This window comes from Diabrotica virgifera, chromosome 1, assembly GCF_917563875.1.
Source record: "Diabrotica virgifera virgifera chromosome 1, PGI_DIABVI_V3a".
Lineage (NCBI taxonomy): Eukaryota > Metazoa > Arthropoda > Insecta > Coleoptera > Chrysomelidae > Diabrotica > Diabrotica virgifera.
Window position 1 is genome coordinate 246,096,945 of NC_065443.1, and position 15,201 is coordinate 246,112,145.

A 15,201-nucleotide genomic window follows, 5' to 3' on the forward strand; every position below is an offset into this window, starting at 1 on the left:
CTTATCAATATTTCGCACGACGGCGCCGAAGTTACTTGGCGCGTCCCTGAGAGCTAGAAGTACAGATATACGACGGAGATGCAAGGTGGATAACATTAATAACTGGGTAAGAAACAGAAGAATAGAATGGAATGACCAAAGAAGCCGAATGACAACAAATAGAGTAGTCAGGACAGCGAGAGACGGTTCCCCAATAGGAAGACGATCAGTGGGAAGACCACGAAAACGATGGAACGACAACTTACTAGAGGCACATTGAAAAAACAGACAGTCATGTCTATACAAAAAGAAGAAGAAGAAAAATTCTCAAAATTGTAATATAACAGACTAAATAAATTATAGAAATAAGAATATCTTGGATTCAAAACCTGAGAAAGTGGTTCAATATATCGACAACCGGAGTATTCGAACAGCAGCAAGAAAAGAGGATATCCATATTGATTGCCAACATCCGGAACGGATAGGCACAATAAGAAGAAGAAAAAGAAGATGATAGGAAGAAAATACTTTCAAATTCGCAAAGACGTAACTATATAGGTGCTGACATAGTGACATAGCATCTGATTACAAACCAGTTGTCGCTAAATTCAGCTTAAATCCAAAACAAGCTAAATAGAGCCAAAATAGACAACATAGGTCTCTCCACACTAAAAAGCATAGATATAAAATTTAACGTGGAAAAAAGATAAATGAAGAACTACGTCCTGTCGTAGTGACAGAATACAATTATTGATAACAGAAAAGGATAGGGTGCAAACATCTAATGGAAGAATTTAAAAAAACACTATATTACAAATGAGTAAAGACGAACTTAATAAAAAGTGTCAGAAAAAGAAAAAAGACTGGATGATCGATGAAATACTTAAGTTAATGTTTCAAATAAACAACAAATAAATCAGATAAAGCCTTATAGTTCTTGGGCCCATCATTAAAAAAATTATTACCACCAGGGCCCCCGCAAGGCTGAGCGGCGCCTGCGTGCGGCACATATTTTAGCGCCCTTTAAATCTACTATATCCATTACTTAAGAAGTGTAATTATTTTTTTAATAAAATTATATGCCATCTACAAAGGAAGATTTTTTACTTCTTAAGTAATTTTTATTGTGGTATACAGCCAATTGGAGGAATATTCATTTCTTTTTATGCTACTATATCCACTTGTGAAAATATGAAATAAATCTATAATTTTTTATTTTCAAGTTTTGTACTGATGCTGATGATGGTAAAAAACAAATAAAACATTAGTATATTATGAAATACAGCTTATGTTTCATTTCAAAACATTAATACATTAGTTAAATCTAGAAATCGATACCTTAAATTTAAATTGAATTAAATGGGTGTTTTCTTAGATTTGACTGCAGCAAATTCTTTTATATCTACAAAGTCAATTTTATTGACGAGCTCTTGATGTATAGCTAATATGGCCAAACCAGGTAATCTTTCCTCTACCATAGTAGACCTCAAATAATTTTTCTTCTTCTTCTTTTAGTGCCTATTCTTTTCGAATATTGGGGATCATTCTGGCTATAATTATTTTATTAACTGATGCTTTAAATAGATTAGTTGTTGTTGTGGAGAACCATTTACTCAGGTTCTTTAAACATGATATTCTTCTTCTCCCAATTCCTCGCTTTCCGAATACTTTACCTTGAAGGATTACCTTTAGTAAACTGTATTTAGTGCCGTTTCCCACCGTGTGTCCGAGATATTCTAACTTTCTCCTTTTAATGGTATACATCACCTCTCTTTCTTTGCCCACTCTTCGTAATACGATAATAATTTTTAATTAACTTTAATTTTGAAAATGTTCTCGAACATAAGCAACAGACACAGTTAAAGTAAGAAGGATTCTTAATGAAATAGTGATATGTGGTAAAGATGCAGTTAGGTATTTTTAAAAATATCTATTGAAGATTATTAAAAGGATTTAATGAGTCAGGTAATGAAAATAATTTTAAAGCTTTTATCTCACTAAATAAATCAGTTGCATCAATATCCGCCTCCGTTTTACTGAATCAGTTAGCCTTTGTGAAAGTTTTTTAAAATGTCATCGTCAATTAATGTAAAAATATCACTAAACAACCAAAAAAATGATCATAACCAGGCATCATATCAAATCTACTATTTAACGAACTAAGAACTTATTAATTATTCTATTACTGTCTACTTTCTGTGTTAAAGGTATCATTATCTGCTATATCTATAAGATTCCCACAAATTTTAATTAAATGAAATTTGAATGGCTTATAGCTTCTATTCTACTCGATCATTTTGTATCACTTAGGGGTTTTAGATTTAACTCAGGAACATGTAGCTTTATAATATCCCATCTATTTGTGGAGGAAGAGAAAAATACGTCTAAGTTCTTGTACAAAATTAAAAAATTTACTATTTTATTTGACATTTCAGCAGCATAATTAACTACTTTTAAGCTATGTGCAGTGCGTGGAACAAAAAAAAACTCGAGGGTTATTCTACCCTTGTCATACACGCATATTGGCCGTTATCATACTCTTGACCTCTCGTGTCTTTTATATTTAAGGGCGTGGGCGCAAATTTTCACGCCAATGTGTTTTAAATGCATTAATTTTTGTTCGAATCCTGAGAAAACTAATAAGTATTTTTGAAAAATTTAAACGCAGAATGAAAGATTACATTATTACCGAGGGCCGAAAGTCCCTTATAATAACCAAAAAGTTTCTTTTGAATGAGATATTTGAAATTAAAAAACACACTAAATTTTCTCTTTTTTTTTCACCCCTGTAACATTTATAATTATATTTTTTAAAATAAACATTAAATTTTTCAGGGACTTTCGGCTTTCGGTAATAATGCAATATTTTATTCTGCGTTTAACTTTATCAGGAATCGAAAAAAATGAATACATTTAAAGCGCATTGTCGCGAAATTTTGCGCCTACGCTCTTAAATTTGAATTTTGTAATACTTAGTTCAACTACAAAATTAAATAGTCCTTCCCCTGCAGTGTCAAATATTAGGTGAAAAGCTAAAAAACTCTCTTGTATTTCAACTTTTTTTTAAATTATCGTTCAATACTACAACTTAAGCTTGTTTGCTTTGTATGACCTTAATCTGGGATACAGTCCATAATTATTGAATAATATTTGGTATATTCGGTTCGCTAAACTCAGACACAACTGGCTAGTGATTTTAGTAAGTAACTTTGCAAATTTGGTAAAATGGCCAAAAAAAATAATTACTAAATAGTTACTAATTACTAAATAGTTAATAATTTTGCCAATTTTTGCAAAATTGGCCAAAAACAAAAAAATTACCTACTAAAATAACTAGTCAGTTGTGTCTGAGTTTAGCGAACCGACTATACTATGCACCATACCCAAAATATTATTTTTTACTTCAGAAGACATTAATTCTAACACTTACGGATACTGTAGAATAGGTATTCGGATATATTGTTTTAAAAATAAAATAATAGTAGTAATAATTATTAACACCAAATATAAAATAAATTTTGAATTATTGTTTAAGTAATAACACAATACTTGATTAAAATTGTATAAAAAATCATTATCTCATTTAAAATAAATATTTCTTATTTGCCAAACTTTCGGTTTGGCGCCCTTTTAGGGTTGCGCCCGCGTGCCTCGCACGCGTTGCACGCCCGGTTACGGGGCCCCTGATTACCACTCTCATGAGATTTTTTTTTCAGTTATTCATGTCAAGCCGGACAACTTTCCTATTTCGGAAAATTTTCGAGCGGGGGACGTTTCGTAAATATAGAGGTTTCTAAACTTTGGTGCGTCCGACAACTGGAGTACCCCTAAAAATTAGTCGGACAATATTACCAGTAAATTAAAGATAAGCATTTTTATCAAACAATCCTGCAAAAAAATATCGTCATTTATGACTCCATAGTGCGTCTCCCATAGGGGGGCGCACGTATCATAGAGAGTCATAAAATGTATACCCTCACAGCTGATTTTTGCAGGACTGTTTGATAAAAATATTTACAATTAATTGATGATATTGTCCGACAGAAAGAAGTACTCCAGTTGGACGCACCAAAGTTTAGAAACCTCTATATTTACGAATTCACCTCATAAAGCAGGATAATATCAAGAAAAATTATGTGAATATATTCAGCTCTCAATTTAACAAAACACAACATGTATATAAATAATTACTTTAATAGAAACTTTTGAGAACAACTTAACATGTTATATATTATTTCAAAATTATAAATAAAAATTAAATAAATATATAAACGTCTAGTACGAATGTAGCTTGCTATCAAACTGTCACTCCAACTTCTCCTAAGATGTCTGATAGTCTTTCCAGATGGACAGATACTGACCCCAATTCTTTGTTGCTTCGATTCAATAACTGAAACGCGTTCATGTACTCTAATTCAGAAAATTCAGGTCCCTTATCTACAATACCATTGAGAATTTCCTAAAAAAACAAAACATTTGTATATTTTTCATAAAGTAGCCCGCACAAACCTTATGGAAATTAGGTCCCAGTGGATTTCGTTCATACTTTGGGAAAATACTCTTTGAAGCCTCCTGATAAAAAGTTCTCATGGGCACAACTCAATCGTATGAAGGATTTTCAAGATATAGAGGCACAAACTCGGAAAATTATAAGATTTACTGGGTATTCCAATTCCCTGAGTTACTGGTTATCTGGCAACGTGTAGAAGTTTGGATCAAGGAAAAGTACTAGTAGTCTAGGATTTTTTCCTGGCTATCCAAGGACAACCTTTACTTTGACCTTGACCTTCAACGGACGTCATCTTCTAGAGTTTCGAGGGTTTTCGGCATTAAATGGATATAAACAGATTACTCATGGGTTTTTGGGATCGCTAAACACGAATATGCCATCAGAATTGACCTCCGGAGAACGTGGTGGCCAGGGCCACTGCTAGGGACGTCATCTTCTAGAGTTTCGATGGTTTTCGGCATTTAATTGATGCAAATGAATTACTGGAGGGTTTTTTGAGGTCGCTAAACACGAATATGCCACCAGAACCGACTCCCGGAGTACCTGGTTTCCAAGGTCAATAAAAGGAGCTCCTGGAGTTTCGAGGGTCTTTGGTACTACATTAATACAAACGGATTAGTTATAGGTTTTTGGGGTTGCTGAACACGAATACGTGATCAGCACAGACACAGGAGCACCTGGTGCCTAAGACAGGTTATCTTCTGGAGTTTCGGAGGAATCAAATGGATTACTCTTAGGTTTTTAACTCCAGAAGATAACCTGTCTTAGGCACCAGGTGCTCCTGTGTCTGTGCTGATCACGTATTCGTGTTCAGCAACCCCAAAAAACTATAACTAATCCGTTTGCATTAATGCAATACCAAAGACCCTCAAAACTCCAGGAGCGCCTTTCATTGGCCTTAGAAACCAGGTGCCCCGGGAGTCGGTTCTGGTGGCATATTCGTGTTTAACGACCTCAAAAAACCCTCCAGTAATTCATTTGCATCAATTAACTGCCGAAAACCATCGAAACTCTAGAAGATGACGTCCCTTGCAGTGGCCCTGGCCACCACGACCTCCGGAGGTCAATTCTGATGATATATTCGTGTTTAGCGATCCCAAAAGCCCATGAGTAATCTGTTTATATCAGTTTAATGCCGAGAACCCTCGAAACTCTAGAAGATGACGTTCGTTGAAGGTCAAGGTCAAAGTAAAGGTTGCCATTGGATAGCCAGGAAAAAATCCTGGACTACTAGTACTTTTCCTTGATCCAAACTTCTACATGCTGCCAGATAACCAGTAACTCAATGAATTGGAATACCCAGTAAATCTTCTAATTTTCCGAGTTTGTGCCTCTATATCTTGAAAATCCTTCATACGATTGAGTTGTGCCCATGAGAACTTTTTATCAGGATGCTTCAAAGAGTACTTTCCCAAAGTATGAATGAGATCCACTGAAACCTAATTTCCATAAGGTTTGTACGGGGTACTTTACTGAAATGGTCAAAAGGATTAAATAAGATAGATAAATAAGATAACACACGGATATTCCATAAGATTGCAACCATAGAGAGCATCACTAACCTGTCATCTGTCCACCTTAATATCAACTAAATTATTGAGATTTTTATTGTGACGCAGCAAAAATTTTATTTTTTGTGGTTTAAATGTTTCTATGGTTTATATATCGACCCATGCAACGAAGAATATAGTAACTCAAAAAACGATACATTTGACTTACTATAATGGTATTATTATTCTTTTTAAGCTTTATTTGGTAGAAAAGTATGGTAAATCAGGTATGAATTTTAAGGCAACCAGTAAAGCATTTGCATGTGTATAGTAGGTTTACTGACCCACACTCCTGCAGGCGAAAACGAGTGTAAGTTGAGTTACTGTAGTCTTCGTTGCAAGAAACAGCGGAAGGTATTGCAAGTTTGAGTCAAACTGTTTGACTTACTATAGTTTTCTCTAGTAAGACTCTAATTTTAGTTATTCCGATTAACTATAGAAATGTTTATTATAATTTTTTAAATAGTACTGCTTTGCTTTAATAAATCTGTTACTAGTAAGTCTAGTCTAGAATCAGTATTTTTTCGTTAACTGTTTCGACGAAAACTATAGTAAGTCTACAAAATTTACTAAAAAATCCTATTTTTTGTTATGATTGATCTGTGAAATCCCTTAAAACCCTTTATATATAATATAACAGAAATTTAAATTTGTAAGACGTATTTCTTCCAAAGATACCGTCATTTAGTGTTACTAAGTCTAGAGTAAGTATTTTTTTTCCTTAATTGATTCCACGAAAACTATAGTAAGTTTACAAAATTTAGCAAAAAAAATGTGTTTTTTGTTATGTTTGATCTGTGAAATTCTTTAAAACCCTTTACATATAATATAATATACCAGAAATTTCACGGTGTGAGGCGTATTTCTTACAAAGATATCGTCATTTCTCTTTGTGCGATCTCTTTGTGAAAAATTTTCAACCGCGATTATCTCAATTGAACCAAAATTGAGATACAATAGTCTTCGTTGCATGGGTCGATATGGTTATATAATGCCGCTAAGTATTTCGAAATATGTAGTTATTTTCCTAACTAGTGCGGGAAAGACACTTTCCGCATGAGTTAGGAACAATATTTTTTCTAGAGCCGTACGTTTGGAAAAAAGCCACAACAAATAGAGTTATATCAATTTTTATTTAGGAGTGGAAATAGACAAATTAATACGTCCTTTGATAAGGTTGTCAAAACCAAATTTTCAATAAAATTGCTTACCATGACGACGATATTGGTTTCCATGACGTCGATTCAAAACCATTAAGTATGTTCGCGGAGACAGTCCCTGACTAATCTAAATGTACAATCAAGACACGTTAAATGCTACTAGTAGCACTCTGGAATCATAATTTACAATGTATAAACTTTGGAAGTCATGATTTGGGATTTACAATGTATATACATTGTAAATTATGATTTGGGAGTAATCAGGGAGTGGGAGTAATGTAGCATTTAACGTGTCTTGGTTTGTTCATTTCTACCGCAACTTGTTTGTAAATTTAGTATAGTGCACGACAAGTGGAGCATGCGGACTTTAAAATAATATAAATAACGTTGATAGATAAATATACAAGGTATATTTACTATTAATTAATATTAATTTACTATTAATTATTAACTATTAATATACTGGTATATTTATCAATCAAAGATAATACATTAAATAAATATGATATGAAAAAAATTGCGCATGCGATTTTGTCATGGACTAGTCAGGGACTGTCTCCGTGAACATACTTATTGTTATTGTCTATTGATATAAATTTTAAATATTATGTTAAAATAATTTTATTTCATTAAACTATCGCGTTAATTTCATTAAAACATGAACACAATAAGATAAATTTGAAATAAATTAGTATCTAAATATTAGTTTATTGCATGTATTATAATATATTTTAAAGCCATATTACAAGGTATTCTACTTTCCCGCACTCTGTGCAGGAAAATTTACTTTTTCGCACTGATGCGGGAAAGTGCAACTTTCGGAAGCAAAATGCGTGCGGGAAAATGGCTGTTTTAACACGACCGTAGAAAAAAGATATAAAGGAAGTACCAAGCCACAATAATTGCTCCTCAAACAATATATTGCAGTTAAAATGGTTTTTCTCAGTAGTTCAGTGGATATATGTCATTTTTAAAATGACCGATTCATTTATATTGTCGTCAAATTCAATAAGACAAATAAAAGTACCTTAAAATTATTTTATCTGTTACTTGTCAAAGTTAATTTAAAGACTAAATTGTCAGTAGTAATTGCACAAGAGCTCTGAAATTATTGAATTTTTCCCGAGTGACACTTTAACAGTTTTAATTTCACGAGCCGAAGGCGAGTGAAATTATGTCAAAGTGTCACGAGAGCAAAAATTCTATATTAATTTCAGAGGTCGAGTGCAATTTGTTGCGATTATTTCATGAATAAAACTGTTCAAAACCAAAATTTTATTGTAATTTATTTATGTAAGTACCATTAAACACACAGTTTTTATAAATATTTGACGATTGAAAGTCATCACTTTTATAATTTTTAAAACATTAATTGTCATTAATGTCACTGAATGTATTTTTTCGGAGCAACGAAGGGCATCTGACGTAATATACTTAACGACGGGAGATTATCAAAAATTATCGATTTAATTCAGATTTCTATAGCTTTCTATTGGTCAGAATCTCCTATGAATGAAATAATCAAAATTATTTATTAAATTATAGCAATAATTTTGATTGTAATATATGGACGCTTCAGAAGTAAAACGGTGTAAGTAACATTCTCCCTAAAAATTACTTATGAAATGTAACACATATTATTATATACCTATAATAACATTATAATTTTCTTGTTTGTATTTATGAATATATTACTTATATTATGATAAATAAAGAGGGTTTATTTATTTTTATTAACTCCTTATTTTTCTGCACCTACTTTCACAAACATCTTATTATCTCATTTTAAACAATTATCGACTTACACCGATTGACTTCTGAGGCATCGATAATCTAATCGTTCCCACAGTTGTCTCTCACAGACTGTGTATCGTTCTCATAAATTAATTCAAAGACTGTTAAAATTTTACAATTTCCAATCATATTTATTACAGCATAACGAGGCTGTCATTTGTCAAAGTTAATCTCACCGTTATATAACTGAAATTTGTCTAGTGTCTTTCAGGCTTCTATCGCTTCTATTCTTTCAGTGGTTTTTTACGTAATACCGATATAAATCAGTTGCACTGCAACAAATTGGCTTATTGTACATTGTGTATGTTACAGGGTTTGAGTAATTGCCCTGTTACTACGTAAAGTAGGCTTTATTGTGTTTACAAAAAATCCCTTATTTATCCGAATAAGTACGGTACCTCGGATGATTTTTCCAGTGGTAATACTGTATATTTGTTTTACTCACTGCTACTACTACTACTTCCCCGTGTGGGATGCGGGCCGCTTAGTAGAATACACCCACAGGATCTCCTACTAGTCGTAAGAGGCGATTACAGGAGCAGCTGACCGCTGTCCCTCCCTAACATTCCATCTCAACCTTACCCATTATCTCTATCCTCAAACCTATCTAATCCACACCCCGAGTGACGGATGAGTCCTATTGACCGTGTTGGAGTGGGAGGGGTCCACTTTGCGTGGGGGGTGTGTATGGCATATTGTCGTACACCCTACACACAAACTGCGTAACCTGCGCCTCTCCCCATTCAAACACTCCTAATTTCCCGCTACCAACCCGCACTGGCCAGCGTGGTAGTGAAATGGCTAATTTTCCCCCGTAAATGACATGACACAAACTAGAAAAGGGCCCTTAGTCCCCGGCGGCCCAACGGTCCCTGGTGACGGTAGCCACCAGATCGGGCCAAGGGCAGAGGGTGCAAAGAATCACCGGGATAGACACGGCTACCATGGACAACGAACATTGCATATTGCCACTTATAACGTAAGAACGCTTGCAACTGAAGATAAGCTCATTGAATTACAGGAAGAACTTAACTGCATAAAATGGGATGTACTGGGACTTTCCGAAATACGAAGAAAAGGAGAAAACCAATTAGTTTTAAAATCAGGGCATCTGTTACATTCCATTGGAGAAGACGATAAGGCAGTTGGCGGCGTAGGTTTTCTCGTCCACAAGAAACACCTAGATAAAATTATAAAAATAGATAGTGTAAGCTCAAGAGTTGTGTACCTCATACTAAAATTGAACAAGAGATGCTCTATTAAAAATATCCAAGTATATGCACCCACGACGAGTCATAGCGATGAAGAAATAGAAAACTTTTATGAAGATATAAATAGAGCTATGGAAAAAGATAAAACCCACCACCTAATCTTAATGGGCGATTTTAACGCTAAACTTGGATATAAAGAAGATAACGCAGAAGTGGCTATGGGCTCATTTGGATATGGTGAGCGAAATGATAGAGGAGGTATGCTACTAAATGTTTTGTTGCATCATCGGCTATACGTGATGAACACATTTTTCAAAAAGAACCAACAACGTAAGTGGACGTGGGCTAGTCCAGATGGCATAACAAAAAACGAAATTGATTTCATCATCACAAACAGAAAAAATATTATCCAAGATGTTACAGTAATCAATAAAATCACTGTTGGGAGTGACCATCGGTTGGTTAGAGCAAAAATATTGATCAACATTAGACAAGAGAGGACAGCAATGATAACAGAGAGGCATTCTAATAAATGGGAATCGATAGAAGATAGTGTAGCTTATCAGAATCTCATAACTTCAGAACTGAAAGAAGTAGAACATCTAAATGAAAATGCATTAGATATAGAGGTGACAAACATGCGAATAAACAGTGCGATTCGAAACGCTCATAGCAAATATAAGGAAAAAAGAAAAAACAAGATAGATAAACTTACTCAAGCTACTAAAGACCTTATAAACAAAAGAAGAGAATTGAAAAACAAATACACAGAAAATTTTGCAGCACTTAGACAGTTAAACAAAGATATCACAAAATCCATTCGAAAAGATGTCAGAAATTACAACACTGAACACATAACTCAAGCCATTGATAAAAGTAAGAGTTTAAAGGTACTGCGCCGACAAATGACTGAAGGATCGAAAAATATTTGTAAACTTGTAAATAAAAAAGGAGAAATAACAACAAATAAGGAAGATATTTTAAAAATTGCTCAAGATTTTTACTCAGAATTGTATAAGCGAGAAGAACTTCCAGATCCTGATAAAAGTCAAATACCAAAAGTTCAAAATGTAGGCTCAGAAGACATCCCAGATATCACAACAGAGGAAATAAAATCAGCTCTCTCGGAGATGAAAAACAATAAATCACCTGGAGAAGATGGGATAGTCATTGAACACATCAAAGAAGGAGGAGAAACGTTAATGAATGTGTTGAAAAAGATGTTCAATGTTTGTTTGACAAGAGGCGTAACCCCCTCTCAGTGGCATAATGCAATAATAACCATAATGCATAAAAAAGGTGACATTTCAGATCTGAAGAACTACAGACCTATTAGTTTGCTCTCCCAGACATACAAACTATTCATGAAGATAATAACAAAACGGCTTGTGAACAAACTGGATAGTTACCAACCTTGTGAACAGGCTGGGTTCCGCTCCAGATACGGAACAAACGATCATCTACAAGTTATAAAAACGCTAATAGAAAAGTGCACAGAGTATAACAAGCCTATCTTTCTTATATTCGTGGATTATGAAAAGGCGTTCGATACTATAGATCATCATAAAATGCTTCGAGCATTGGCGGACTGCCGCATTGACTACCGATATATCGCCTTGATTAAAAGTATCTACGAAACTGGTACAGCTTGTGTTCGACTTCATGAAGATACCAAGAAATTTAGAATAGAACGTGGAATTAGACAGGGTGATACTATCTCCCCGAAATTGTTTACAGCTGTTCTTGAATATATGTTCAAGCAAATGGAAGGAGAGGATAATATGGGAATCAATATAAACGGGGAGGATCTGAACCACCTAAGATTTGCCGATGACATCGTTTTAATATCTGATAGAGTTGATAAAGCTACAAAAATGCTGCACACGCTCTATAAAGTGTCAAAAACAATTGGTCTTAAAATTAACACCTCAAAGACAAAATTTATGACCAACCTTGTAGTCAGCGATAAAATTCAGATTGAGAGTCATAGCATCGACCAAGTAATAGCTTACAAATATCTAGGGCATGAGATTCGCTTAGGCCGAGATAACCAGACAACTGAAATACAAAGAAGGATAGGTCTCACATGGGCTGCCTTCGGTAGATTAAATAACATTTTCAAGTCTAATATTCCAGTTTGTTTAAAAAGAAAGGTTTTTGACCAGTGTGTTTTGCCGGTTCTTACATATGGTGCAGAAACACTAACTCTGACAAAAAGAACAATAAATAAAATAAGAGTTACACAACGCGCTATGGAAAGATCAATGTTAGGTATTACCATCAGAGATAAAGTACCAAACCTAGAAATAAGAAGAAGAACAAGAGTCACGGAGGCAGTTGAAAGAATAGCCATGGCTAAATGGGCTTGGGCAGGACATGTTGCCGGACTGACGGATGACAGATGGACCAAAAAGATTCTGGAATGGCGACCAAGGCAGGAGGCATATCGAAGCAGAGGACGACCACCGACTAGATGGACGGATGATATCAAGCGCATCACCAGAAATTGGATGCAAGAAGCTCAAGATAGAAATAGGTGGAAATTTTTACGGGAGGCCTACGTTCAGCAGTGGACAAATATAGGCTAGTTGATGATGATGATGACTACTACTACTGTTGTAATTACATTTTTTTTCTCTCTGTATATATTGTGATTGTACACTGAACTTACCTCTGGTGTCAAAAAGAACAGCTCGAAATAATGTCTCGCGTGGTCTAATGCTACTTCTCTAGTCATCGTTATGTTAGTAAGCGTTTGTTGCAAAGTAAAAATATTTCGGCACATCCTTTGGATGCCAGCTTCATCTATGACGTTCATATACTGCGCAGAACTAATGAGTATTTTTGCTATCAGATGTCCCAGACCTTCGAAAATGTACTAAAAATGAAATTAAATTAATTAATAAATCGTTATACAGTGCGTCCATAAAATAACGCATAAATTCATTAATAGCTAAACAAACAACATTATAAGAAATTCCCGAAACTGGTTGATTTTTATTTTTAAGTTACGAATATTTGGCATATATATCATACTAGTGACATATAGCAACATAATATATTATCATACTACTGACGTCATCCATCTGGACGTGATGACGCAATCGATTATTTTTTTAAATGAGAATGGTGGTCATTTGAAATGCTAGCTCATTTGAAAGGGTATTTAATTCTCTATTCACTAATATAAAAATTAACATAATTATTTATACAGGGAGTCCAAAAACATTTTTTGAAATTAAATTAATTGACACAAAAAGAAGAATGTATGTAATTTATTTAATTCTAAATACATTTTACTAATGTCAGAAAACAGAAAAATAAACATTGATTTTCACTTAAATGAAATGTACAAACAGGTGAGTGGCAGTTTTAGATACCATTTAATTTAAGCGAAAAACAATATTGATTTGTTTCATGAACACTCATGAACACTCCAAAACTTCTTTGATGATATTTGAGACTTCTTCAATGGTGAAGGGTTCGTAGAGAGTAGTAGTGTAGTGTTGGCAGTTCTGTGTCGTATCCAGCATTGTTGTTAAGAGCAGCTGGTGTGGAAAGTTGATTTCCCCAAAACTCATGAATTTCTTCTTGGCTTGGATAAGACTTATCGAGATTTTCTACGGTGGAATTGAGTTTTCAATAGAAGGCCTTCTCAGTAGTCTCAAAAAGGGCATTGTCGGATTTTCGGTTGTTACTCACTTTGTACCTTCTTTTTTTGCACAGACTTTTGCCATTCAGCCAGTCACAACTTTTTAAGTTCTTCCTTTGTACCTTTTTAGTTATCCTGAATAAACGGAGTGTTTGATTTATTCAATAATAAGTACAAACTTTTTCAATATTTACATAATATAAAGTGAATAAAATAACCCGAAGGTTTCCGAGAGGTGTGGATACACCTGTTTCGGTAAAAAGATATACAATAATAAATAAAAACATACCAACATAAATAACATAAATACCATAAATAACATAAATAAGATAAATATCATAAATACCATAAATAACATAAATATATAGTAAATAGATAAGTTTTTTTTAATTGTAAATACACAGTTATGTTTTGGTAAATATGATACATAGAATAAATAATAATCTAATGAAAACAATACAATAAATACTTAGTCTAACAATAAAGCACGAACAATTAAAAACAAATTTTAAAGAAACAATTATTTATGGCTCAATCAGTTAGTAATATTTTTGAAGAATGGTGTAGATACGAATGTTTCATTAAATCTGATAAACAAAATAAGCAAAATAAATCAGTTTAAAACAATATAAAATTTGAAATATAAGCGGAAGCGAATAATCTAACTATTAAAATTTTATAAAAAGTGGTAGTGACTCTGGAGTTTCATTTTTTTTTTTATTGTTTTTAAGGTATTGTGAAGATTACTTAGGGTAATGATCTCAGGTTGTAGGGTTGATTATAAGAAAATCACGATAATCGAACAAAAGGTGTATTTTCGTCTATACGTTACAAGATCTCAATGCTAACTAACTAAAATAAAAACAGCAAACTGAGAAAGGTCTTTTGTATCTTTCTCAGGTAAATACATCCGTTTCCATCGATGCATTGTGCTACCTAAAAACCGTTGGTTCCCGGAAAGTCTTATCCTATGGTACGCGTCTTACCGACGCGTTCCCTACATAGACGGCGTAGAAGGGATCGTTTTGTTACAGTCTCCCCCCCTGGCACCGATATCGTTAGAGGAGAGGCCAGCAGAAGATGTAGTTTTCTTCCTGGGACGTCCTCGTCTTCGTTTTGGCACTACAGGGGTTGGAACTTCAGAGTCATTGAGCTTCGCAGGTGTAAGCGCCGATACGTGGAACACACCGAGGGCAGTAGGGGTGTCCACTCCACAAAGCTCATAACTTACAGGCGATACCACTCGCTTGATCCTATAGGGTCCATCTCTCTTCGGGTAGAATTTAGCCGTCTGTCCTTTCGACCTATTACTAGGAGCAGTTGTATTGGCCCACACTAAATCTCC

At 34.1% G+C, this 15,201-nt stretch overlaps 1 protein-coding gene across 1 annotated transcript in view; it reads right to left on the bottom strand.

Moving 5' to 3' along the window:
- Positions 1-4,155: 4,155 nt before the first annotated feature.
- Positions 4,156-15,201, bottom strand: part of LOC114346913 (exocyst complex component 4) — a 61,966-nt gene continuing 50,920 nt past the window's right edge. Inside the window, exons 14-15 of the mRNA XM_028297681.2 lie at positions 12,876-13,082; positions 4,156-4,438 (exon numbers count right to left, since the gene is read on the bottom strand). Of these exons, the coding sequence (XP_028153482.2) occupies positions 4,277-4,438; positions 12,876-13,082 (369 nt within the window). The 3' untranslated portion in view covers positions 4,156-4,276. The remainder of the gene's footprint in view (positions 4,439-12,875; positions 13,083-15,201) is intronic.